The 26,776-nt window shown below is 47.3% G+C and overlaps 1 protein-coding gene across 10 annotated transcripts in view; it reads left to right on the forward strand.

Moving 5' to 3' along the window:
* The window catches only part of CACNA1G (calcium voltage-gated channel subunit alpha1 G), a 152,180-nt gene that overhangs the window by 97,874 nt on the left and 27,530 nt on the right, over nt 1–26,776 (forward strand). For 7 of the 10 annotated variants that reach the window (XM_075110893.1, XM_075110898.1, XM_075110895.1 and 4 more), the window contains 9 exons: nt 1,568–1,668; nt 2,840–2,963; nt 5,871–5,939; nt 6,817–7,001; nt 13,626–13,752; nt 17,053–17,178; nt 17,791–17,880; nt 18,496–18,688; nt 21,202–21,252. In XM_075110893.1, the coding sequence (XP_074966994.1) occupies nt 1,568–1,668; nt 2,840–2,963; nt 5,871–5,939; nt 6,817–7,001; nt 13,626–13,752; nt 17,053–17,178; nt 17,791–17,880; nt 18,496–18,688; nt 21,202–21,252 (1,066 nt within the window). Of the gene's footprint in view, nt 1–1,567; nt 1,669–2,839; nt 2,964–5,870; nt 5,940–6,816; nt 7,002–13,625; nt 13,753–17,052; nt 17,179–17,790; nt 17,881–18,495; nt 18,710–21,201; nt 21,253–26,776 lie in introns of all 10 variants that reach the window. The other 3 variants (XM_075110894.1, XM_075110899.1, XM_075110902.1) reach the window with 1 other exon arrangement.

Consider the following 26,776-nt stretch of genomic DNA (forward strand, 5'->3'; position numbering starts at 1 on the left):
ACAAGGTGGTTTTCATTTTCTGAAGGGTTTAGGTTGTCACCAAGTGCTTTCATTAAAACCGACGCTGCACTAGCTATTACCCATCGCTAATGAGACCCCTGGCTGAGTGCGTATAGGAACAGAAAACACTTCCTCCATTCCACTCAATTACCCTAACAAATCCCATTTTTACAGTCCAGAGTACCTCCAATTGCTAACAGTTTGGCTCCAAATGAATCCCCCCTCCCTGTTTCTAGGGTGAAATGAATAAAAGTGCCTCAGCCCCAGGGCCTGGGCGCTCCTGGGGTGCGAGCGGTGATTCCTGTTGCTGCTCCGCGCCCCTCTGCACACTCACGGCGCTGAACATCTGCAGAAGAAACCCCCAAGGAGCCCGTGCAGCCACATTGCCCCATGTGTGCCCACCCAAGCCCAGGTGGTAGCAGAGAAACAAGGGTAATGAAAGAGCAAGGATTCATTTTTATTTATCTGTCAGCACAAAGCACTGCGGTGACATTGCACACACCGGTCTTTGGATTTATCTTCTGGTGCTTTGATTTGGAAGGGCTGGGAAAGCCCCGGTGTGGTGGGCGAGAAGTTTGCCTGGCTTCTGCTGGCTGTCCGTGCGTGAGATGCTAGCACTGCAGTGTCGATTGGATTAAAGATCCTGACGTCCCCTCGGAGACCTAAGGATGAGAAGGCGACAAGACCTAATCCAGGGGCTGTTGCAGCCAGGATGAGGCTTCTCCTCAGTGTCCGTATTTTCATGTCTTTAGCTGACCTGTTGGCCAAGGCTTTTACAATCTGCCCTCCTGGCCTTAAGCGACCTTGCAGACAGTCTAAAACACAAGTATGCGTGACTAAGGATGCGCTGTGGTTTCAAGTAGGAATTAATTTGCAGGAGTTGGATGGCCTGTGTTAAGCAGAAGGTCAGGCTGGCCATGATGTTCCCTTCTGGATTTATAATTTTTGAATGAGACACAGATGCTTGCGTTTGTGTTCCTGGACCAAAACTTGGGTCCCCAAATGATTTCTTTGACTTTCCAGTGGTGCATGGATGTAGGGCTTGGCCCAGCAAGCAGCAGGAATCCCTCCCTCTGCTCCCTTTATAACCTCTGACATAAGCATTATATATTCTTGGAAAAAAAAACAAACAACAAAATCCCAACAAAAATACCCCCAAAGCCTTAGAAGATTCGGGCAAGCATCCGGCAAGTATCTGGAGGGACTGAGGCTGATCACAGCGGGTTATTAGTCCTCAGAAACTCAGGGACAAGGATTTTATTTACCATGTTTGTCCTCTTGTCTGACTGTGTGCCAGACGCAGTTACCGTGCGGAGGAAGAAGCAAGACCAAACCCTGTGAGCTCGCAGGTCTGGCACAGCCCTCGCCTGGCTGCCAGGGCTCCTTCTCCTGCCCAGCGGGATCTTTTTTTGGGGAGATCGTTTTATTTCACCTTTACTGAGCACTTGGAGATATGTGTTCAGTGAAAAATTGCCCTGAGTCCTTCACTTGGAAGTTTTGGGGGTTTATTTTTTTTAACAGTTCTCTTTCTGTTTCCCTCCTGGTCTGCTGTACGTTTTCCTCCTAGAGCAAAAGGGACCGCGTGAAGGCATGGGTGCGGGCACGTCTCCCCACCTGCTGCAAAGAGAGGGACTCCTGGTCCATCTACATCTTCGCCCCTCACTCCAGGTAAGGCGGCTGCGCTCGAGCGGTGGTGGCACGCTGGGCACGCGTGCCCTCATTACGATGGCTCGCTCTGCCCGTCTATCCCAGACGGGTCTCTATGTGTCAGTCCACAAAACTCCCAGTCCTTGCTCTAGCACTACACGGGGGTCGCACAGCAAATGGCCCCGGCATAGGAGCATCCAGTAGAGACCCATAGCCCAGGGCATGGCTACAGCTTTATCGAGTTCCTCGTTTGCTTCATCGGTGATGCCAGTGCTCTGCAAGTTTTTCACTTGACAATGCGGGGAGTTTGAAGCAGGGCGAAAGGTGCTGCATTAAGCAGAGAAATCTGAGTTTGCCCCCAGTGCACACTTAGAAGACAGCAAAAGATGCTCCTTGACCTCCTAAACCTGCCTTTCAACCTGGACTCCTCTGTCCTCCCCCTTCCTTTCCCCCCTCTCCCAACAACCCCCAGAAGAGATGCTCTCCTCGCCTGCAGGACCCCAGCTCTGCCCTTCCCAAAGCCCAGCCATGCCGGGGCCGCCTGGGCTCTGTGGCGTCCTACGTGTTCCTATAGACATAAACTCACGCTTCACGAGGGGTTTCCCCGGTGCGAGCTGGTGGGCCCTGGGCAGCATTTGAGTTCATTCATACAAAGATTAGAGAGATTTTCAGAAACAGACTTTGGGAAATGTAATACGGTATTATAAATCCTGGGTCAGTGTACTGCCATCTGTCACAATAAATAGCTTCTGTCCCTTTGTTCCATGTGCGCTCAACCCTTAGGGGCTTGCTGGGAGTATTTCTTCCTTTATTTAAGCTAAATCTGAGCACTACGGACCACGTAGGAGGTCAGATCCAAACCTGGCCGCATGTCCGAGTTGTGGAAGCAGCTGCTCCATTTACAGTGAACCAAAGTCCTCTACAAACGTCACCAAGGCTTGAATTTTGTGGCCCAGTTCTGTAGCTTGGATCCTTTTCTATTCATACCCCAATCTGCCTGCAGCGTGCGGCTCTGCCAGGGAGGGGATTGGGAGATTGCAGCTCATCTGCTTTGCAAACGGAGCACTCGATCTCCCTGCCATGCGTCGAGCTGCTGCGTTTCTCCCCAACCATTTGAGCATTAATAGCTAGTCTGTGTTTCCTCTGTTTGTTTTGGTTTAGGTTTGGTTTTTTTTTCCTTCTTTCTCGGCAGGTTTCGTCTGATGTGTAATAAAATCATCACACACAAGATGTTCGATCATATCGTCTTGGTGATCATTTTCCTGAACTGCATTACCATTGCCATGGAACGACCCAAAATCGAGCCTCACAGTGCTGTGAGTTTCCAAGGTTAACCTTTTCCTGTGCTCCTCGTGGAGCCAACACGTGGCTTGGACCCCACTGCTGTGCGCTTGGTCTCGCTTTCTTTCTCTTTTCTAAATGGGGTGCTGCCAACACCCCCTGCATATCCTTTGAATTAGGTACAGCAACTCTCCTGGTCCCTACCCAGGGCTCGTGGCCTGCAATATATGGAATATCCCATTTCTGCAAGTGCGATCAAGGTTTTAACACATGACATAAGCATGACATCTGTCTCTGTTTCCTTCCCTGAGAAACCTTCAAACACTTTTACTCTCTCAACACAATGTTCGTTTCTTCCATCTGTTCTCCACGGGCACGTATGTGTGGTGCGAAGGGAATGGGGGAAACTGTTCATTTCATACTCTTCTCTCCCCTTTGTGTATCAGCTTTGTTGTGACACAAGAAAAACTGAACTGATACATGCACGGCAATGCCATTTCCCTGAACCATTTTGTTTTAATAGACTACGTGAAGATTTCTCAAACCAGGCCCTCGCAGCACCAACGTCTGTCAGTCAGAGGGGCAGAGTCATCCTATTGCTCTTTTATTTTAGCATTGTGGCTGAGCGATACGCTGGGCTCTTGCTGATGTGTTGCAAAAGACTGCTCATATCGCAATCATATAGAATCCTGTTTTATTGATGTAGGCGTGTCAGGCTGTTCATTTTTGTGGATCTTCAGTGTAAGACCTCAAAACTGGAGTCTTGGCTGCTCGGTGCCTATTTTAAGCCTTCCCTAGTAGTCCTTCTTACTGTAATAGTTTGCCCACTGGTCCCTCCCCTAAATCAATTTCTTTTCCTTTTGGTTCTCATGCAGTCGTGGGGCACCATCTCGCAGCTGCAAGAAGAGAGCAGGAGTCTCTGCCAGCCCATCTAGCAGGAGAAAATCACCCTGCTGTTCCCCAAATGGGGCACCCTGAGTCTGTCCCTTGAAATGCCAAATGCTTCTTTGGACCCCCTTGCTTTTTCCTCTGAGAGTCACCATTCACCAAGGCTGGCTCCAAAAGGAACTGTAGTTACCCCAAGATGAAGGGAATGGGGGGACATGCATGAGTCAGAGGAGTCCCCAGCAAAGAACTGTAGCACGAAAACCCCATACTCTATATGAAAGGAGGAGGAAGAGCTGTGGTGTCCCTGGGCACTGGAGTTGTAGAGAAGAAAGGAGACAGTGCCTAGTGTGAGGTTCATCGGCATCAGGTTATAACCAGGGGTACCAAATCGGGTCACCAAGGGCTGGAGCTGAGCTGGGCCACGGTCTGGGAGCAGCAGGGAGGGGAAGGGGGATGCTGAGTGGTGGGGCAGGGAGCAGGGGAGCCAGGAGGAGCGCGCGGGCCCTGCCTGCGCTGATGGAGCTCTCATCTGGAAACCAAGAGAGTTAGTTTAGCTTCAGTTCTTTAAAATAATTGTACTTTGCTTCCCCAAGCTGTGGATTTTCTAGCTGCTTCAAGCGAGCTCTCTTTGCCTGTCCCAGTTTCAGCTGGCTTATCGGAACAGGGGATGCCGTTGCTAGCCAACACGCGCTCCCCATCGCAGAGTGTGCAACATGGGCCGGGGAGATTATCCTTGGAAATAGCCACACGCTTGCCAGAGAGGAATGTAATATCCTCCGTCTCTCCTCCATGCTATTGCTGTTTTATCTCCAGCTCCACAAGCAGGTCCCTACTCTCTTTCGCCTGCATACTGCCTACCCCTCTACAGCAGTTTTTTGTGTGGCAGTCAGCTAGCGGCTGGAGATGTTTCCTATCACAGCCCAGGCAATCACAGTGCAGGTCTAGGACCAAATTAATTATGGACCCAGTATGGAAACAAGCTACTCTGTGGTTCCTGAGTCACTTTCAGTAAATCATGATCTGGCAAGCGAGAGAGTTGCCAAGGTGTTTTGTCTTGTTTAAATTGCATCTCATTTTGAGTGAGAGATCTGCATCTCTTCCAGGACTGCTCTGTAGGGAGAGGCAGAAATAAATCCAAAATTGTTATTAGCAGAACTGGGCCTGGTTCAATTGTATGCGCGCATGCATACATGCATACGCATCATCTTTCCTCCAGCCTTCGCCTTCTGCTGTCCATTTCTCAGTGCAGGCAATCAGATTGTTCGGGGATTAGGGAAGAGTGTAATTTATTTAATGATCATCATTAAAAAGAAAGGTTTCTGCTAACTACAGATAGGGAACCGGTCCATGGTCTCATCTGTAATCACTAGCTGCTGTTGCAGCGTGGTGGCAGCGAGGTCTGCATGGGCTGGTGGATAGTGCAGGGGACTGGGGGATGAGACTACTGGGCTTCACGCCCAGGTCTAGCCTGTGGCTTTGGGCAAGCGAATCAACCTTCTGGGGGCAGGTCTCAGCTGGCATAAACCCCGAGAGCTTTACTGGCTTCGGTGGAGCTGTGACAACTCCTGCCAGCTGTGCTTCAGCATCCCATGGGTCCTGCTTGCCTTGCAGCACAGCCACTCTAATATTGACTTAATTTCTGGGAGAATTGGGAGCTCAGTGATATTTACACTGTGCGGTGACGTCCTCAGGTGAGGGGCAGGTGGAGATTTGTTAAGCATGCTCCAAGCGGGGGGAGATCTCCCTGTTTCTCTTGGGGGAGGGAGTTGGGGGGCGAATGGGGGGATTTGGGGGCAAATGGGGGGATTTGGGGGCTGGGGCCGGCGGCCGCCCCTGTCCATGGTGCTGACACAGGCCAGGCACGGCAGCGCTGTGCCGTGCGCACTGGTTTTGTCTAAATATTTGGATTTTCCCCTCTTTGCGAGAAAACAGTCCGAGACTTGTTCCAGCACAGAAGCTGGAGGACAATTAGCAACCACCCAAATATGCACAGGGACATGTACGACTGTGGAGAGGAGGCTATAAAACATTGTCTCTCATTTTCTTTTTTATAGGAACGGATTTTCCTAACGCTCTCCAACTACATCTTTACAGTTATCTTCCTGACTGAGATGACAGTTAAGGTAAATGTAGCTGGAGGATAAGTGTTCCTTTATTATATTAGTGATGTTTTATTAGGGTGGACTCACAAAACCCCTAGGTCTACCAGCTACAAGCAAGGTGTATATTTTCCTCTTCAAAATCATATTCAGATACCCACCACATGCCTTATTCTGAGCACGCTTTACATCAGAACAATTTCCCTGAAGTTGCACTTGATTTACACCATTATATGAGCAATGGGATGCTTCAATTCAGCAATCCTTCCCTATTCAGCAAAGCTCTTGAACACATGCTTAACTTCAGCCATGCATGTAAGTCCCATTGTCTTCCACAACCAATTGTCCTCAACAATCTAAGCAGTTATGTGCTTTCCTGAGGAGGGAGAGACTTAAGCACATTGAAACATTTTGCTGGATTTGAGGCAGGAGGCTCAGAAACCCATTGCTGTAAACCTCTCTTGTGTAATCCATAATCATCTTGCAGAACAATTGCTTTTTCTTTGGAAAGTTTCTCTAGTTTCTTTATTTGCAAAGCTTGTAAATGATTGCTTCGGGTCAGCCACTCTGAACCTTTACTCCAGCAGTCTGTAGGAATAAAATATGATCAAACTTTTTTGTGCCGGAGCTAAACATGTTAGGAACAGTTTTGGGCAGCTAGGTTTAGCTGCATTAAAAATATATCAGTTGTAAAGGACAATCTGGGATGTTTCTGCTGAGGTATTTTTACAATTCTTGAGATATAACAGTTTGCTGATTTGTCTAATTAGGCTTCTATACTGGGAAGCAAATGGACTCACAGGCTTGTATCTGTAAATAATGCATTCTCAGCAGGTTGCTAACTGGAAGAAACATATTGGATGTGATACTCATAATTTGTTGCAACTTGGTGTCCGGGCAGGTGGTGGCACTAGGCTTGTGTTTTGGGGAGAAAGCCTACTTGAAAAGCAGCTGGAACGTGCTGGATGGGGTGCTGGTTCTCATCTCTGTCATCGACATCCTGGTCTCGATGGTGTCAGACAGCGGCACGAAAATCCTGGGGATGCTACGCGTTTTAAGACTGCTGAGGACGCTGCGGCCTTTAAGGTAAGCAGAGGATAAGGAACGCCTAAAGATCGTAGGGTGTGCGTGCCGAAGGGGGTGCTGAGCCTCTCCCACAAGCAGCAGCATTCCTGTAAGGGAAGGGGCAGGCGAGACAAGGTTACGGCGCCTGTCGCCAGCGTCGCGCCCAGCTTCCTGCTGCTCCGCAGACAATGAGCGTCCGCAGGTCCTGCAGAGCCGCGAGGAGCTCCAGGCACTCGCTGTGTTTTGGGACCAGCCCCAAGTGCAGTAGTAAACTGATCAATGCCTCTTTTGCTCATTAAAACACACATCCCCTGCTATTTGTGTTCTCATTTGCTCTGTGTAAAGTGCAGCTTAACAGCTTCTTCTCCCCCTTTCCTTCAGGCAGTCAATGGCTTTCATAACAAAGAAGGAAATTAGTAGCAGGTGGCAGATCATTTTTAAGGAAGCAGAGACTAAACTGTTGCTTAACCTAGAATGCAAAGAAGCCTTTTTCCCCTCAGTTCCCCATTAATTTTACAGAGACATTTATTTTAAAAATTGGCCGGGCAAGATGAAAGCGATTGTCCTGGTAACGTGGTCCCCCATCTCTGAGAGCAGCAGTATCCCACGCTCCAGGGGGCAGGTACTCCTCTGACAAGAACCTGCCCAAGGACCAGCCTCTTCCAAACAGGCACCTGCTTTGTCCTGCACCCCAAGGCATGAAGGTTTTTCTCCACGCTAAATGCGGTCCCTCTTTAATACCATTGTTGCTGCTCTTGTTATGCAGCAGCTAATAAACCTTCCTGCTCAAAGCATCTTTGTGTGCCTGTCATATCTTACTGCTGCTTCCTTCATAAAAGGTTCACTTTGAGTCAGGATTTTCTCTTTCAGGACAGAAAAATAGGACCCTGCTTCTGACATAAGATGTTGTTTTACTACCCCCGTGTGAATAATAAGTCTAAGTAACAATGGCCATGCCTATACTTATATTTTTGAAATATCCTCAACAGCTCTGAAAGACATTCTCTTACATTGGGCTGTATTATGTTGTGCCTGGTGAGTTTTAGGACGCGCCTGCTTTCATCATTTTTATCTGGACAGATAGTGCCGTTGGTGTGGTTCAGCTCCCTGACCATATGACTGGACTGTCTTCCTATGTGACGCCAGCGCAGACTTTTTTTCTCTTCATGTGGCCCCTGGCATCTCCACGTAACCTGTAATTTCTGGGGGCAGTTTCTGCCAGATTGCTGGTTCAGTAGATCTGCTCTGCTCTTCTGTTATGGCTGATTTTTGATCAATGTTAAGAAAATCTACAAAATAATCTGGATAGCGCTGGGTAAAAGATTGATTTCCCATCTCTGAACTGTGGAATGCAAGTTTCGCTTTTGAGGTGGTGTGGTTAAATCGGATGGAGAGGAAGAAGCTTGGGTTGTGCTAAGCCCTGCTAGGGTCACCTGTCTGATCTAGTAAAAGCCCTGTTGTGCTTCTTTGTAGGTCTGGGCTGGCCAGGACCTGGGTCTTTGTTTACTAGAGCCTTTCTCTGCAGTCACCTATGTGCATGAGTAGTCTGAGTTATGGGGAACAATCCACTGAGTAACCGCAGCCTGGAGGAAGACCTGCCATCTGGAGCATGTGCAGGATTAGGCTCTTCCATTGCTATTCCGTTCCTGTTGGCATTTGATATGTTTCCTCAAGAGAGTGTGTCGATGTTTTCAGCCAACATACTGCTCTCTGCTACAAAGGAAATGTAAAAAGACAGCAACAAGCCCATTCTCTAAATATGTTCACAATCAGTTCTATTCCCCTGTAATTAGATTTGTAGGAAATGAAAAAGCAGCCATCAAACTGGGGCTTTTCAGTAAGTCATAAATCTCCACATGTGGAACCCCATCTGCCTCTGCGATGCACATCTGGGCTGCCCTGAGCACGCCTCTGCCCGCAGCTGCCCGCTCTGCCTCTGCCGCAGGCTGTGCCGCATGGCGCGGGGATCTGTGTGGGATGTTCAGCGGGATCAGCATGGGGTGACAGCTGGGACAGGCGACCTGAGGCCTTTGTACACCGCGGCTCCAGTCCCTGGGTCCAGGTGAAGTCCCTGGTGGAGACTGAGCCAATTTTTCCTTTCCAGGGAAGCGTAGGGCAGAGACCAAAGAGAATGCTCTGTCCCCACCACAGAGGAGCTAACTGGGCTCCTTCTGTCCTCCCTTCCCGTGGGCATTCGGGGGCGGGACTGCGGGGAGGACACCCTCGGTGAGAAGCCAAGCCATGGCTTGTCACACTCAACTGGAGGGCAGGGACAGCCCTTGTCGTCTCTGCGTTGGCTTTCCTGGTTGATGGTCTGAAGGGATTCTTCTTGCAAAAGATCTCCCTCAATCTGTCACTTATTTTCTACTGTGAAAACAACCCCGTTGCTTTATGCAGCACACAAAGCCATGCATGCTCGTGTCTTTTGCACAGGCATTAAAAAAAACTGGCTTGTGTGCCGATCACGGGCTCTTGATTGCATGATTGATTACCAGCCTCCAAATTGAATCCATGAGGATTCGAGCTCAGCTTTATGACCAGAATTCCCAAAATATATTCACAAAGGAGTGCCATTTAAAGAGGTTTCCATGACCCTCTGATGTTTCAGCCAGTAGGGGGATTGCTTATACAATAACATTCCTTCCTAATGCGTTCAACCTGCTGTTGTTGGGATCAAGTGTTGTAGCTTAAGATACAAGAGAAATTAAAATTGAAAATGTATTCAGAATTAATGTGGATGGACTTCAGTGCTGGTTTACTCTCTACAGAGCCTGGGCTTTGACTTCCAAAGCAGATGGATACATTATTCACTGTTCATACCATTGCAGTATGAAATAGTAATTTCATAGACTCCCTCCTATCTATCATATTATCACCTTTGCTAGTTTTTTCGTAATCTGTGGAGGAAGGTCTTCATTAATGTTGATCTGCTGCTTTATCTAAGCCTTGCTACTTCTTCTGAGAGCTCTGATCAGACTAGCAGGCTTAACGTTAGTAAGTGTGATCCAGCTGGGATGAGGCCGGCAGTGGGTTTGGAGTGTCTCACATCAGGGGTCTTAACAGCTTTGGGAATGCTGAGACCAGCAGAACCAGGAGGAACTCAAGGGATTAACATTTCTTCACATTGGGCGGGGCGGGGAAAAGGGTCTCATTTCAATTTCCCCACTTGTCACATGCCTAATGCAGGCTGGAATTTTCCTGAGTTCGACCTCGGTGAGTCTGCGGCTCTGGCACGCCCAGAGGGCTCCAAATCAGCTGCATCCTCCAGCGATAAGTTGCAGGAGTGGTGGGTCACATAATTTTAGTTTACACGCCTGATATCAGCAGGACCTTGGGCAATATTGTTGAGGCGCAGGGTGCTGTATGTTGACGTATTGGAGCTGACACTAATAATCTGGAAATGCTGAGGATTTTATTGGCACTTCTTAGGGAGTTATCAGACTCTCAGGGAAGCGGCAAAAGTCTTTGCACAGACTTGCCTTGACGTTGGATGAGGCCCTTAGTTTGAGGCAGCTTCAAGGTCTGAAGATTTTAATTAGTAAGAACTATTACTTTTCAAAATTTTTCAAAATCTTTTCTCCCTGTAGGGCTGGAAACAGCACTGGTGTGGAGTTAAACTGGTGGCAGCTTTTACCCTCATGCATTCTCATTTGAGGAATTCCCTAGTTGATCAAAACTCTGAAAGCAGCCAAATGCTGCAGTTTCTCAGCCCTTTTTTTCTCAACACACATGACTTTGTGAAGTCAGACAAGTAACCTCCTATTTTCTTTCTCTGCTGGATACCAAATAGTATCTCACAAGGGAAGTCACTTTATTATTTCTAGACTAGGCTTTCTTAATAAGTGTTGGAGGAAATTATCAACTTTAGATTCTGGAGGCTAAATTTCTTCCTTGTTCCCCCAAATTTAAGGATGCTCCAGTAGTTAGACAACAGGCCTTCTATTTAGGAGACGTGACTTTGGTTCCATCCTGTGCGACAGTGGGCAGAATAGCTAAGTCAGGATCCCTAAAGGCACCAAAGTACCTAATTTCCATTGAAATCACTGGAAATGACGTGCCTGTGTACTTCTGAGAACACGGCTTGCGGTCCTTCTGTGCCTCAGTTTCCCATCCATAGTTTGGCAGTTGTCATAGTATTTTACCCAGGACTGTGTGAAGGTGATTGGTGAGGGATGGTGAGGTCTTGAGGCCATCTGAGGATCCGCAAGAGCAATTCAGCCTTAGACCATCCAGCCCAACACTTGTGGTGTGCACTCCGATGGGGGCGGAAGAGTCCTTGCCCTGCGGACACTGCCCGTTAGGTTGGAGTCACCAGCTCCTTGAGTTGGGCACACTAACCTGCCGTTCAGCCTCCTCTGCCGGCTGGCCTCAGCTCGGCGCTTAGCGCCGGTGCAGGTGCAACATGACAGCGTAGCTGTCCCAGCGAAGACCTCAGCCTGGGCTAATTCACACAGGCAGTCTCCACCTGCCACGGCTGATGGGGTCCGCACCATCCCCTGGGGCATCTCAGCCTTGAGTAAACTTCTGCTCCCTAAGCCATCTCACTCCCTGGCTCATTCCCTAAAATAACCCATATCTGAGCATCAGGAAAGCTGAGGTGTCCAAAATAGGGAGCCACAGCAGCTACCTGGAAGAGACACCCAGCATGAGGAATAGCAGCATCTGCCTTTTGTGTTTCACTGCTAAAGGAGTGGATAAAAATACCACCATCTGTTTCTTCTTTAAAACGATAATTGATGAGTTACCCTTGACATATCAAGTAAATATTTAACCAGAAAAAAGGGAAATAGTTTTTAGCTTTACAGAATACTCTTTAAAGCCAACAGTTTTTGAAAGACCTGCTGCCTGTGCGCTGAGCTCTGCAGTTTGCTAAACCTGTCCGTTCTGGGGCAGGAGAGGGCTGGTGCAGGCTTGGCTGGGGTCCCAGCTAGGGCCATGCATGTCGGGCATGTGGATGTGTCCATGGGGACCTCTGCTGGGAGCACCATAGCCCAGGAGGGGGAGAGAGGAGGAGAACTTGGATCCTCTCCAGGCAACAAAACTCCAACTGTGCTTCAGGTGGTGCAGCCAGACTTGGGGTGAAACTGGAGAGGCGGTGAGAGGACTCCCATAGCAAAAGAGAGAACCAGGCAGAAACAAGAAGGTGGGGAAGTTTGTGGCGCTTTTGAGTGCCAAGTGTTCAAAGGAGTCACCAGCCGGTGCCCAGAAACACACAGGAGCTTCCCTCCCGCCGACTTACAGAGCAGACAGCTATTTCTGCCTTGGGAAAGCACAGTTTCTATGGCATCAATACAAATTTATTTACAGCACTAGTGAAATTCTTAATTCCAGTTGGTATCAAGAGGAGGGAGACATGCAACCTCTTCAGATGCCTTTCTCAGTCCCCCAGCTCTCCACCTTCAGGTCTGTGAGCCCAAATACCCCATTCATCTTGCCCAGCACGGCGAGATGGCTTCTCTAAATCACACAAGCCTTGTCCTTTCATTGTAGTGTTGTCCTTGAGGGTATAGCAGAGCTTCTCCTTTTTCTTTTTTTACCTGCTTCACTCATGATGCCCACGTTATTCTTCCCCAACCTTCCTGTATGATCTAATCCTCTGTTATGAAATTCTACGCAGTACCAGCTGGAGAGGAGCTACAGGAATAAGGTTAGATACCTCTGGTCCTGTTGGTGAAGTCTTATCTGGATGATACCACTTTGGTTGTACAGTGGGTATAACGTGGAGACTGATAGTACTGAGGGGTAGCTCAGGCCCCCGTACACAGCAGCACTATAAGGACACGTAGAGATTTTTTATTTATGATGAGGGTGGTGAAACCCTGGCCCAGGTTGCCCAGAGAGGTGATCGATGCCCCATCCCTGGAAATATTCAAAGTCATGTTGGACGGGGCTCTGAGCAACCTGATCGAGTTGAAGATGTCCCTGCTCACTGCAGGGGGGTTGGACTAGATGACCTTCAAAGGTACCTTCCAACCCAAACCATTCTGTGATTCTATGATCACTACAGATCTGCAGGGAGCTGTGTAAGAGTGGCTGCTCCATTTCACAGACTGGGACGGGGAAATCAAGAGCCTTGCCTAAAACTACACAGGAATGGACACTGGGAGGCCCTCTCTTTGCAGTCCTGGACAGGCTACAGGCATAAAGGTGTGTGTGTGGATGGCCCAGACCAAGAGACCGGATCCTGGAAGGGTGTGATCAAGGCTGGAAACCTGGAGAGCTCTTTGGACCAAATGACAGGAAAAGGAAAATACCACGGCTTGAATATATTATAGTGAATGGTAACTAGAAGATGCTGATCAAGAATAGGTCGTGGGTTAGATTAAAACAATCATTCCAGGCCTGAAAAATATGGGGATAGCTTGTATATCTTCCTTTCCTAGGTCCTTCTCCAGTGACTTTTCTGGCCTGTCTCCTCTTCTTTTATGCAAAGCTGCATGTCAAGGCAGAGACCGTTTCCCTCAAACAGCTCCATAATCTCACAGGTCAATCTTCCAGAACTGCTTCTTCCATCATGATTTTTGAGTTATTTGCCACCCTAAAAAATTTCCTAATGTTGTTTTCTCCACATCTTTTATCTTCATAGGAGGCGGAACTGGGCAAGAACAGGGCTAACATAGCTTTTGTGCTTACTTGCCCCCACAGAGTCATTAGTCGAGCCCAAGGACTGAAGCTGGTGGTGGAGACTCTCATGTCATCCCTGAAGCCCATTGGGAACATTGTGGTCATCTGCTGTGCCTTTTTCATAATCTTTGGGATCCTGGGAGTTCAGGTGAGTCCCCTGTAAGCCTCAGCACCTAACCCAGAACCGTAACAGGCCCCAGATTGTCCCACGTCTGGGTATCTGTATTGACGGGCACACTCTAAGCCTTTCTGGAACCAAACCAGTTTGGCCTCCTTGAGGAGCGCTCCTAGCGAGGAGGAAGCCGATTTCCCATTATTGGTCAGCCATTAAAAACTCATTAACAATTACAACCTAACAACAGTGGCCCAGCTACACGCATCCCTACCCGCAGCTGAAAGAGCAACGGTTAGGGTCAGTTAGCGGGGCTGGTTTTGCCTCCCTCTGGTTCCATCAAGGTTTTCTCCCCAGCTCTGGAAACGTGTGTTGGTTTTGAATCCGTAACTTTGCCACGGTTAACAGCCTGACATGACTCAGACCCAAGGGCTTATGTGGCGCTCGGTTGCTTCCCCAGCAGCACAGCACCGTCTTTCTAGTGCTCTCAGACACGTTTATTCCTGACTGCCCAGTCTTGGCTATGTGTCACTTGATGTGTTGAACTTCCTTGAAGCTTCCCTATTTTATGCAGTGATACAAAAGCCAGCGTGACGACCCCCTCAAAGGACGGAATGGGCTTTCTTCGTCCTTTCCCCACCACAAGGACTTCTGCTCTGCCTGCAGCAGCACGTGAACCAAGCTGTTTCTCTGCTTTCTTCCCCCGGCCACACCAGGGAAGGGTCGGGCCTGAGGCATGACATGTACCACCAGAAAAACTCTGCTCAGGGAAACTGTTAAATCCCATTCCTGTTCTGTTCAGGAGATAACATGGGGACATCTGCCTCCACCTTTCTTCTAGGTATAAGCCAGTGGGGAAATAGAAACTCTCAAAGCAGAAACTGTTGGTTTGTAAACTCCAGAGAGACCTTGACCTGGAGATTCGTCCATATTCTGGCAGTTTGTATAACTGAAAGCTTGCAGAAATAGAGATTTCTGAGTCTGCTTCCTGCCAGTCCTGCTGGCAATATCCTCAGTCCCAGGAGTGCAGGAACCTGGGGGAAAAGTGGCAGAGTTTCCGATACAATTGGTTTCTCATTACCTGAGAAGAGATTGTTTCATATAAATATTCTGACATAACACTTATTTCTTTCTGAAGTTTATCCGACCTGTCACAGGTCAGCTTTAGAAAGCAGCTCTGTTTGGCTTTGTTTTGGAAAGGTGTCTTATGTAATATTTTATACTAATATACTGTTTAAATAATAAATGCAGCATTGAAAATAAACAGAGAAGAAAATCATGCCATCCATAATCATCTCAGCAGCTAGATTGGCTTAGCATTACAGTACAACAACATCCATCCATTATACTAAACAGATTCATAAAACTAAGCATATCCCGTAAAACAATATAAAACTCAGACACGGGAAAATTTATGTCAAACAACAAAACTTGCAGCATGCTCTTTGAATTTCCTCCCTGCTAATTGTGCTTGCTTTCCCCGGTGACTTGCAGTCTGACGTTAAATTGTCATGACTATTGATGTGCTTAAGTGGTAGATACAAGCAAGGCTGATCCTGTATTCAGGATGCAAAATTCTCAGTTAATATTTATGGCTAATTAGGTGTGAGATGAGGGCCATAGCTATTTTCTATAAAAAGATGATCTCTCAAAGTTACGGTTGCTTTTCCCATGTAGATATAAACTGGGGATCAAGCTTTTCACGCTATTAAAATCCAGATGTCCGGGTTTCTAACAGTGTCTCCTCTTAGCGGGACTGTTCTTATTTTAGAGCTTGTCTGCACATGAATAGTCATTAAAAAGACACAAGAAATAGATTGATAAAATAAGTACAGTAGGAATCACTGGGTCTTTCACTTTTGGAAGTCCTAAAATCTGAAGCAGTGGCAGGGATCAGCGTTTTTGCAAATGGGGCTTTGTATTTCCAAGCCCCATTAGTAGCTGTGTTACTGCTCCCGTCTGAGTGGCATTGCAGTCCAGCTCCTGCAGAAGTTGTATTTATAGACAATATATTAAAAGCAGTTGTTTACCTTCCTGCTTAATTAAAGCTTTTCTCTGTGAAGGCTATATCTCCCCAGTCCGCCTTACCCACGGATAGTGTTTCTCCATGGAAAGATCAGGGAATACTTCTCTTCTCGCATCCAGAAGTTTTATGACTGCGTTGAGTGGTGATTAATTTTGCATGCCTAGAGAACATCCTGCTGCTGTTGATTTCTGAAGGAAACCCATGGAGCAATGTGTGGGTTTATCGCGTTCACTATTATTTCTACCGATGCTTGTCTAGAACAACAGATCAAAACCCGTCAGCATCTTTTCTCTGTATACCCAGGTGGTGTTTTAAGGAGCCTGGAGAGCAGGCTGCCGTTTCCCCCCAAAACAGTGATGTCAATAGCTTCTGTCAGCAAATAAAACCAGATTTGTTGGATGTCTCCCAGGCTTTGATACCATCCATCCTGCTAGAATCAATCACCCTGTCTGAAGCAGTAATCATCCCCTGCCATTCTCTGTTCTGTGTGCAGGAGGCACCAGGTCTAGAATTAAACGCATGGAGGCTCATGTTCCTCATGCAGGTGTAAATCGGGAGCTGAGTCCTCAGGAGTTGTGTCTCTCCTGGCTTACACCAACGAAATAAACTTGGGATCAGGTACCCAGCACCAGTCGGGCTTGACTTCTTAAGCTCTGCACATAAGGAATAATTTCAGAGACCCCTGCACAGGCTGCGGAGCCTGATGACAGCTGGAGAACAGCATTGAGGGTCAGAGACCGGAGCTGGACTGACAGCAATCTTGATTCAGCGAGAGCCCAACGTCACTCGCAGCAGCTTGGCTCCTCTCCGCCGCATCTCCTTGTGACCTGCGAGAACAGAGCTTAGTCCATCGCTGTGCCTCTTCAGTGCCACCTTTTCTCTGCTGACAGAGGGCCCCCGTTACATTTAATTTGTCGGTGACTCTTGAAACCAGCATCATTGACTGGCCTGGAGTCACGGGAGTCATTCCACGTGTGGCAAGAAGCCATTAGCTGGTCTGGGCTATTAGCCAGGGCTACGCTTGAGCTGGCGTCCCAGAAGGAAAGGCCTTTAGGCCAGTCTCAGATCACTGAACCAGGCAACCTAATGCACGAGGTGGGTGTCCTAAATGGTGTGAAATCATGCACTTGCTCATTAGGTGCATATTGTACAGGCTGCTCGCACTTAATAACCAGCACGAATGAGGCCGTTTCCCTTAACTACTCTGGCTGGTGTGGGCTGTGCAGAATACCCCAGGAGAAATGCCCATCAGCTGCAGAGAAATCCCGTGGACCGAACCCTTACCTTTCCTCTCTTTGCGTCTTTTGCAGCTTTTCAAAGGCAAGTTTTTTGTCTGCCAGGGGGAGGACACCCGAAACATCACAAATAAATCGGACTGTACAGAAGCAAGCTACAAATGGGTCCGGCACAAGTATAATTTTGATAATCTCGGCCAGGTATTAATAGAATGGTAATCTGCTTCTTTGCTCCTTTACTTCCTTGCCTTAAAACCTGTGCATTATTATCCCATGGGATTTTTTTACAGGGCACTACCAGTAGCAGTAAATATTCAGTTCACATACACAGCGTTCTGTCTCTGTAAATCCCAAAGGTAGTGTTTCCAAGCAGGCATACACTTCTTTTCGGAACAGAACAAGCACATGTGGCTTCGTGGAGTACTTAATTGCTTCACTGCTACATAACAAACCAAATATATCTTGCAGAAGGGCTTGTCTAATAGAGCCGGACACTTTCAACCATCTCTGCAACACAGCCTTATTTTAGCAGCATGGTAAGGACTAATTAGTCGGGAGCAGTAGAGACCTGGAGGGTGGAAATGAAGCTGCTTTTGTCTTCGGCTTTGTGGTTTCCAAATGAGCGCTCATTGCTGAACCGGGCGCTGTCATTGATAAGTTTTTGCTGTCAGGAGAAACCTTGGGCATCAAAGTGTCCCGTTATCAGACAGGTAATGATAATCCCCAGACAGGAAAGGGCAAAGAGGAGTAAAATGTTATAGGTAAAAGAGCTTTAGTGCAATTCTGTCTAACTTTTTTCCCATGTATTTCTAGGCCCTGATGTCTCTCTTTGTTCTGGCCTCCAAGGATGGGTGGGTGGACATCATGTACGATGGCTTAGATGCTGTGGGAGTTGACCAGCAGGTACGTGCTCTAGCAGAACTGTAAGAAATGAGTTGTCAAAGGTCACACGTTTTGGCTCTTGTTTTGCAAAATACTCTTAGTTTCCACAGTCAGGTGGGGTTATGGGGTTGGGATCGAGGGAGCCGTTTAACCCAAGTCCTGGGGCGTAACAAGGACTCAAGTTGAAATGTCTGGACCTGGACCTAGCATTTTCCCTACAGATTTTGCGACACAACTGGTGTAACTAGCGTTAGGAGAACTTCTCCTATTGAAGAATGGTTTGACTTTTCAAGCAATTTGGACATCTCAGGAGAACAGAAGTGCTCTGTGTAGGTACAGGTTTTCAGTGAGGGACTTACAATAGCTGCAAAGGATGCAACTGTCCTGCTGTTGGCAGAACAAGGTGACTCGTCTGTCCTCAACGTGCTTTGCAGTTTGGGAGCATTCAGTTAGAGTGTCTCAGAGGGCTCTAATTCTCAGGAAGAGCAAAGCACACCAAGCTGCCTCAGAGGGGCACCTGTGGGTTTGTGGATGGGGCAGCTGTACCAATTTGCTCCCCTTCTTCCCCCCCACCCCGGTTTTTGGGGTTTTTTTTTTTTGAGGTTCAGTTGATATTTGCCTTCCTCCACTTTGCAGCCAGTCATGAACTACAACCCGTGGATGCTCCTCTACTTCATCTCCTTCCTGCTGATCGTGGCCTTCTTCGTCCTCAACATGTTCGTGGGGGTGGTGGTGGAGAATTTCCACAAGTGTCGGCAGCACCAGGAGGAGGAAGAAGCCAAGAGGCGGGAGGAGAAGAGGCTTCGCCGGCTGGAGAAAAAGAGAAGGAGTAAGGAGAAACAGATGGCTGGTCGGTAGTCTTTCCACATCTTTCTGAGTCCTGCTTGACCTTCCACATGATCCCCTCCTCCCTTCCCTCCCTCCTCCCTCCCTCCCTCGCGTCTGGTGATCATTCTTCTCCCAAAAGCATGTCCAGCTATAAAATTTGCATGAAGGAAATAGTGTCGTTTTAGGCTGAGCAAGGAGCCACGGAAGCCTTTTTAATGGCTGCATGATTTGCAATGAGTTTTTCATTGGAGGTTACTTAAATTAAAACATATTAATAATCAGACCTGGAGCTTCTTGGATAGCAGAGCTCAGTGTTACACAAATAGTGATAACTGCAAAGATCAGCAGTGCCGGATGGCACCATAAATCTTCTGAGTCATGAGCACTGTTGCTGATAACTGGATTCACTATTTGGTTTATTACAGCCTTGTAATGCCACAGTGATGTTACCTGTCCCATTTATCAAGCAGGTTTATTTATCGGCACAGTAGCACCACTGCTATTCAAGAGTGTAATAAAATAATGGAGCCATCTCATTCTAGTAATGCTTAAAAACTCCTTAGAGAAACATATCAATGCATTTGCTTGAGAAATACAGATTAGAAAAAAAAAAAGCAGACGAGGAGAGTAACTCACTAGGCAAAGTAGCGCTGATGCAAATTGAGCCAAACTCCCAACTCGACGTGCAAGCTCGCAGCCCTGCCTAGAGAAGGCTTTACAGGTGAAAGGAGGCTAGACCTCCGCTCTGTCAAAAGTCTCCAACCTGACGTTTGTCTTGTAGGTTTTTTTTTTTCTTTTAATTTGGTTGAATAAATAAGACACAATTCAGCCAGAGGCCACAGGTCGGAGGTACTCTTCTTCTCGCATGCCCTCTCTTCTGACCGAACTTTCTTCGTTGCCCTTTGTGTCCATGGCCTTGTGCTTTCCCTCCCTGGTCCGTCTGCCTGCTGCTCTCTCCGTGTCCCCTTTCACTTCTCTTCTCTATCTTTGACAGACTTCAGTACTGTTTAAGAGGCTGTCTGATCGGGCGCTTGTTCCGAAAGCTGGTAATATTAAGTCTGATTTATTTTTTTTAATAGTCTAAGAGGTGTTTAATAGCCGTGACAGGCTTAATCGTGCAACCACATACCACAACGGTGTCTCAGCCTCTCTCTGTTCAGCACTTACCCAGCGCTCTCCTTTGGTCACATCTTTAAGTCCCATGAGCTTCACAGGTTTTGTAACCAATAGGATGTATCACACCAGCCTCTGGACATCAAACTTTGGTTTATGCCAAGAGCCTGGCTTCCTCGATGGTCAGTGGAAAGATGGAGGCTTCCCTCAAGAGCGGTGGAGGACACGTTAGACTGCTCTCAGTTAAGTGGGATACAGATGGAAAGAATTTTTTTTGTTGTTTTTCACATCAAGGAAATGCCTAGAAAGCTCTTTCGGTCAGTCCAAGTTCCCAAACACAGTTTCAGGCTGATGAGTTAGAAAATGTTTTTAAAGGCTGGATAGAAAGATCCCTATTTAAAGTTGCAGTTTTGGAAAGCAGATATTTCTGCAGAAGAAAAATAGATGTTTAGTTATTATTAATGACCTTATTTGTAATGCTAGAGGAACTGGAGGAAGAAAAGACGTAAGTCTGGGCAATTTCCCAGTGGGAAGGAATCACAAACCATCCTTGGAGATGTAGTTATTCATTCAGTCCTATGAAATGCCTAATTAAAGAGGCAATAAACAGCTATTTTACTGAGGATCAAATATTGCTGAGTATTCAATCCCCATAAAAACCTTTCAAGAGCAAAGTATGAAGCCCTCCAAATCACTTCAGAACAGTTTTCCCAATTCGTGTTCAGTGAAACATTGGTTTTAATTGACTGTGTCTGGCTTTGCCCTCGGAGGAAACAGATGTCATTGCTTAGCTTCGCTCAGCATGATGGGACCTTGCAGATGATACCGAGACTAGGGCTTTGATTATGCCAGCAACTGCATGGGGGCTCCTTTCAGCTGGGCTTCCTGAGGGTCCCCAGATACCCAAACCAACCTACGGATGTCAGACATAGACAGATGTAGACATCTACCTGGTTGCACGGTCACTTCTGATCGTAGACCCTTCGAATGCATTTACCCAGTCGGACATCTGAAAATCAGAGGAGCATGTGAGACCCCCGCTCGGTGAGGTGTAGGCAGATGCGGGAGTGGTCGCTGTAAGGTGCGCTGGCCCAGCAGGATGTGTACAAAGTCCATCCTTCAGAATTGTTTTCTCCTTCATCATCATCATCAAGTGAGAGGGTTCTCAGGGATCTCTTGGGCTTCCACCTGTGTACGTGGGGGAAGCACAAGAGCCCTTCTTTTTTCACGATGAGCCCGCGTACCTGACCCCACCCTCCACGAGGCACGAGGAGAGGATCCCGCGAGGAGGCATTGCCAGTAGAGGTGATGGAGAGCCGGAGAGCCATAGGGACCTCTGAAGGGGAAGGGAAGTCTTGCCGTGTGTCCTGCCGGGTGATTAATGCCATTTCGTTCTTTTAGATCTAATGCTGGATGATGTATTAATGGAGAGCTCAGCCAGTGCAGTGCAAGGTACTGGGAAGTCGGCACGTCTCGTCCCACTTGAATGGCAGTGCTGTGTCACTAACGGCTGGCCACCGCTGCTGTGAGGCATCCCACTAAACCGTGTGTGTGGTGCAAAGCTCGTTTGCTTACTTCATGGCACACGCATATCATTCTGAACTGCAGGTCTGCAGACCTGGCTCAGGGCTGACACTTACAAACCCTTGATCATGTTACGTTCCTCAGTATTTTTTTTGTTCTGGTTTTCATTAAGACACTGTCAGACTTTTCATGGCTTTTATTTTTTTCTCTCTCCTTTTTTTTTGTTTTTTGTTTGTTTTTTTTCTTAGAGAATAAAGACTGGACTGTGAAATGGGTCCTTTATTGTTTACTCTAGCTTTCCAACCACCGACTTAGGAGTCTCTGAATAATTTTCAGGAGTGTCTCTGGAAGGCAGTCAGTCTCGCTTAGGGAGGTTATTTCATCATTTCTCCAGCCCTTGCTCGTTGCTCCACAAACGCTGTGCTTCAGGGAGGCATAGTATTTTTTCAGTAGGGTAAGATTCAATATAGAGCAGAGCCTCAGTGCTGTAACAGAGAGATCAACCCCACGCCAGCCCTCAGCGTGGGCATGGGGCTTAGCCATTGTGCCGCCCAGCTCGTAAAGTCTACATATTGATTGAGAGTCACTTGATCCACGAGGCATCTTGTGAATGAAAAGAAATAAAGATGCCAGCTCAAAGCCTTTCCAGGTCCTGGTGGGGATGGACCAGCTGGGCTGGACACTGCTGGGGGTTTGACCTGGCCACCCGAAGCAGGGCTTGTTCACGTGCCCCTTTCCCACCCCCCCTCACCAGGACGCTGCTCGGGGATGCAGATCTGACCCTTGCTCTTTTAATTTTTAGGAGAAGCTTTGATCTGGCAAGCATATTGTTTAAGTCATAACATGAGAATATGAGCCTGAATAATTGAAGAGGTGCCAACATAGACACAAATATAGCTGTAATTTTTGAGAAAAATAATAGGCTAGGAAAATTGTGCCCTTAAAGCTTTCACCTGTGAACAAGCTCCCAGTGCTTGAGACGGGAGCAGGGCTCCATCCGTCGCCTACGTATCGAAGGGAGTTTTGATTAAATAAAGACCGCAAGGTGAGGGCTATCGTCTTTCACTGCAGAGGATAACTCAGGGAGACCGAGGTTCCCACCTTATATTTCTAAGGCCTTGTTGGAAGTTATCACAACATGCTTTAACAAATCCTGAACCTCTTTCCTGTTGACATTCCTGGTATTTTTATTTCTTTGCCTTCATTTTTGCTCTTCTCGGTAGGCTTCCTGTCCTCTCTTGCGAAACGGGCAGCACAAGGCGGGTGCTGTCACTGGGTCTGGGGGTCTGTTTATTTTTTCTTCTTTTTATTTGGTTGTGACTCCTCTCCTGGTCCGACAGAGCTACATCAAGACTGTCTTATTTTACTTTCAAGGCATTGAACTCATTCCAAACTCCTCCGTTTTCCCGCTCAGGCTCAGAAAGACTCTTAGAGTTTGCTTTTAAAATGTGCGCGATTGTCAGGTCTGTGCTTTGTGTTTCCTTTTGTTGTCTTTTCTTTGGATCCAGTAGTAGTGAATGTGCCATGCTGCTTTTCAGGCACGGGCATAAGGGAATAGGAAGGTTTTATTTCTGAACCTGCCTGTTGGGGATATCAGGGAATCGGTCCGGGGCGCTGTAGACAAACCTCCCGTGGTTCAATGAGAAATCTGGAGTTGTGACCCCAAAGCTTCCACACATCTCTGCACTTACAGAGGGCTGCTTTTCTCCTTCTGTGAAGATAAGATGAAGTATTGTGTGTGTGTGCGGCTGCCTGGTGCTTACTGAGATATTATAGTTGTTTTTTTTTTTCCTTTTTTTTTTTTGAGTCTACATTCTATCACAACTGGAATCTTCTCAGTGGAAATAATTTACCATTTTCCATTTTGCCTTTTTTTTTTTTTAATAAATCCATTCAGTACAATAAAAGCCAAGAAATATGCTGTGTTTAAATAAAAAACGTTCCTTCAGTGCAAACTACTTTTTAACTTAATAATATTCTTAATACAGTTTGTAAATCCAGCTGCGTCACGGGCTCGTTGCTTACTGGTTTGCCGCTGTCCTCCAGATATACTCAGACCTGCAAAGTAGTTAATTCCCTTATTATAGGAGAAGGAAGAGGCTGGAGGAGATGGTAATGGAATTGTCCCACTCTCGTGAATTCCAATTTCCCGTGCCCACACACCTCCGCTCGAAAGCCACCTCGGGGAAAGTGGCAATTTCTCTCTTGACAGGGCTATCTTCGGAGGCAGCCGTTGTTTGGAGACGTTTCGGAGCCACATGCCCAGCCCAATTCCCCCCAAGAAAATGCAGTTAATGGGAAGAGAGAGGCTCTGGCCCCATCATCCGCGGCGCCGGCAGAGACCGGCCGAGCCCTGGGCCGCTCTGGGAGCTGGCAGTCGTACTGCCCGGCAAAACGAGGGGTGCCTCCAGCGCTGCTTTGCTGGTCGCTGGGGCCATTTCACAGGTCACGGCCTAGAGCTGTCAGATGAACAGGGGCGCAGGGCTTAATGCCCCAAACCCGGGCTGCGATCGCCGAAGCCGAAGGGAGAAGTTGGAGCAGGCTTAGGAGGGGGAAACGGTCGTCCTGCGACGGCAGCGGTCGTTGCCTTTCCAAAGGGGCAGGAGAGGACAGCGATGAGCGTGGCCACCCCAGGACACAGGCTGGGGCTACGTGCTCTGCTTCCCAGCCCTTGTCAAGGGGATCAGTTATAATCATGTGGGACGATGCCAAGAGGAGTATGGAATGTCTGCTTGGGAAACAACTGGAGCTGAGAGCCCGTAAAAATAACAAATTAAAACTGAGAGCCCCCCCCAGGCCGGGCACCCACCCCCCTTGCCCTCATGGTCCCCTTAGACCACCACCACCCAGGTGAAGGGGCGGGCGGGCCTCTCCCAAGCCAGCTCTCAAACAGCTGCAAAATCGCCTTCCTACCTGGGTTAGGAGGAGATTGCTCAGGCTTCTCTGTCTGAGCTGATTTTCTCCAGTGTAACGATATCTAAATTTGAGCCACTTCTCCCTCTCCCCGACTCCTGGCCTCCAGCCACGGTGAAGCAGCTTGATTTATACCCTGTTTACCAGCCTGATGTCTTGTAGTGGGCTTTTGCTGTATTTCCCCATTTTCTCACATTCTCATTCTGCCAATTCTTCTTTTGTTCATTTGCTGTCCTCCTCTTTTCTTTAACGCCATGTGTGCCGGGAAGCCAAGTTAACCTTTCCAGTAATAACCGAGACTAACCCAAAGCTCTTGTTGTTCTTGACACAGTGTATTGTAACAGTACAGTAATGTGGTGTTGTGTTAGTTGTGAAGTTCACCACCTGGACTTTAACAGATGTCTGTATTTCCCAAGATGTTGGTATTGTTTAGATCTTTACTGCAATAATTAGAAATGATACTGTGTGATAGGGGGCAGGGGCTTTGCACTCAGGTGATCATACACGAGCAGCGCCCAGCTTCTCTGCAGAACTACACAGGTCGGGTTAAATCAACGGTATTTATTCAATAGCAAGAAAACGGTTGATCTGTTCAGAAAGCTCCCTGCCCACCTACACACAGTAGCTCTTTATCTATAGTCCTCGGACGGCATGCCAGCTTGCGTGTGGCTCATCTCTCGGTAACACCGGTATTGCACTAACCTGCATGGCCGGCATGCGGCAGCCGGTGAGGCGAGCGGTGGCATGATTCATGAACAGGGTTGACAAATCCCCTCCTAACAAAGTTAACGGGGAAGGATGAAACATTTGCTAATGGTAATTTCCGAAGGCTGCGAGCGCATCTGCAACAGCAGCACCCGGAGACGTTTGCCTGTGGAAACCTGGGGGCATGTGCTGGGAAAGGTGAAAAGGAGGTTTGGCGTTCGGGAGAGGGCGGATGCGAAGGGGGAGAGCCTTGGCAGACGTATGAATAATTAGCAACCCTGCTTATAAGGTCATGCGCTGGCTAATCCAGGTGCAGGGGCCCTGCACAGGAGACTTTTTTACAACCTTTCTCTAAATCCTCTCTGTTCTAACGGCGTCGGTGCTATTCTGTAGGATTTGGAATTACCTGTCCATCAAAGCTAAGAAAAATTTGAATTCCGGTGTAATTATTCAGAAGTAAATCCACTGCAAGAAAAGGCAGAAACACTGACATTATTCTTTTTGTACGTGAATTATGCATAAATGCAGAAGAAGCAAGTGATCCAATTACAATGGTGTTTCTTTCTGACATGATAAGTTGGTTCGTAAAAATAGGCCCTATTCCTACCCTAATTGTATTCAAACATTTTAGTTAATTTGCTACTCATAATTTAGCATATTGTGATCGAGATATCTTGGCTTTATGGAGATTTATGCAGATTCTGAGATATCTGACAGTCTTGCGAGTGAGTCAGCAGCTACCAGTCTGCTTTTTTGTAAGCACTCAATAGATTCAGCACGAAAATTTATTTTATAGACCTTTTCATCGATACAGTGCTTTAGCGCCCAGGTGGAGATCACCTAAAGCACACTGCAGATCAGAAAGCGAATATTCATACTGCCTGTCATTTGATGACACTGAAGCAGAATTTTGGGCGTTCCAAACCCCTACAGAATAAAATTGCTGAGTGATTTGTCTCTCTGGTCCCTGGGCTGTAAGGGAAAGGTCTGTCTCTATGGAAAAACCAAAACTTGTCTGATGTTTCAGGATCCCGTTGTGAAGTAGGGAGCACATGGAACCGTTAAATCTATGGGTTTGATTGCAATGTCACTGGCTATTGACAAAGCGAATTCTCTTTCCAGGCAAAATTTAATCTTCTGAAATTAGTTTTCCCTGAGGGCAACCCAAACCTGTGCTTCATGGCTTCATTCTGCCCGACTTTTTGCTCAGAATAATGTATGAAACTGTACATTTGCTCAGGAGCACTAAATATCAAGCCATGTAATTCTTACAGCTCAATAATTTTCATAACCAGTTGATCATCTAATTATGAGAGTAATATTATACTCTGACATATTCAAGACAGTCCTTTCCACTTCAATCTGCATTATAATGCCTCCTTGAAAATTGTACTGAATTATATACTCAGCCTTGGCATTTCCTCATTAGAGATTAGGTGAGTAAATGAGTTTATCTCCATGAACATTCGGGGTCTAAAGAGCATGTGTCATCCCTGAGGCAGCTGAACACAAGAATGAGTTGAACGGTGAAATCTGTACTTTGGTAATCTTGTCTAAATGGAGGATCATTGTTTTCTAATCGCTAAGGCTGACTGATCAGTTTTCCTTGGTATTTTTATGGACCATTTTTCAGGGTTCTCACAGCCAAAGTGCTGAATTTTGTTCCCTCTACAGTTTTTTGCAAGGAACATAATATGACTGAATTACTTCTCTTTCAGAGACCACCGCTAACTCAATGGCCTGTATTTTTAAGCCATTGTTAGTAAAATCTGTCCATAACATTTGACCAGTAATTGGGCTTTGGATAATTTGGAGACTTTTAAGATCGGCAGAA

This window comes from Phalacrocorax aristotelis, chromosome 16 (assembly GCF_949628215.1).
Source record: "Phalacrocorax aristotelis chromosome 16, bGulAri2.1, whole genome shotgun sequence".
NCBI lineage: Eukaryota > Metazoa > Chordata > Aves > Suliformes > Phalacrocoracidae > Phalacrocorax > Phalacrocorax aristotelis.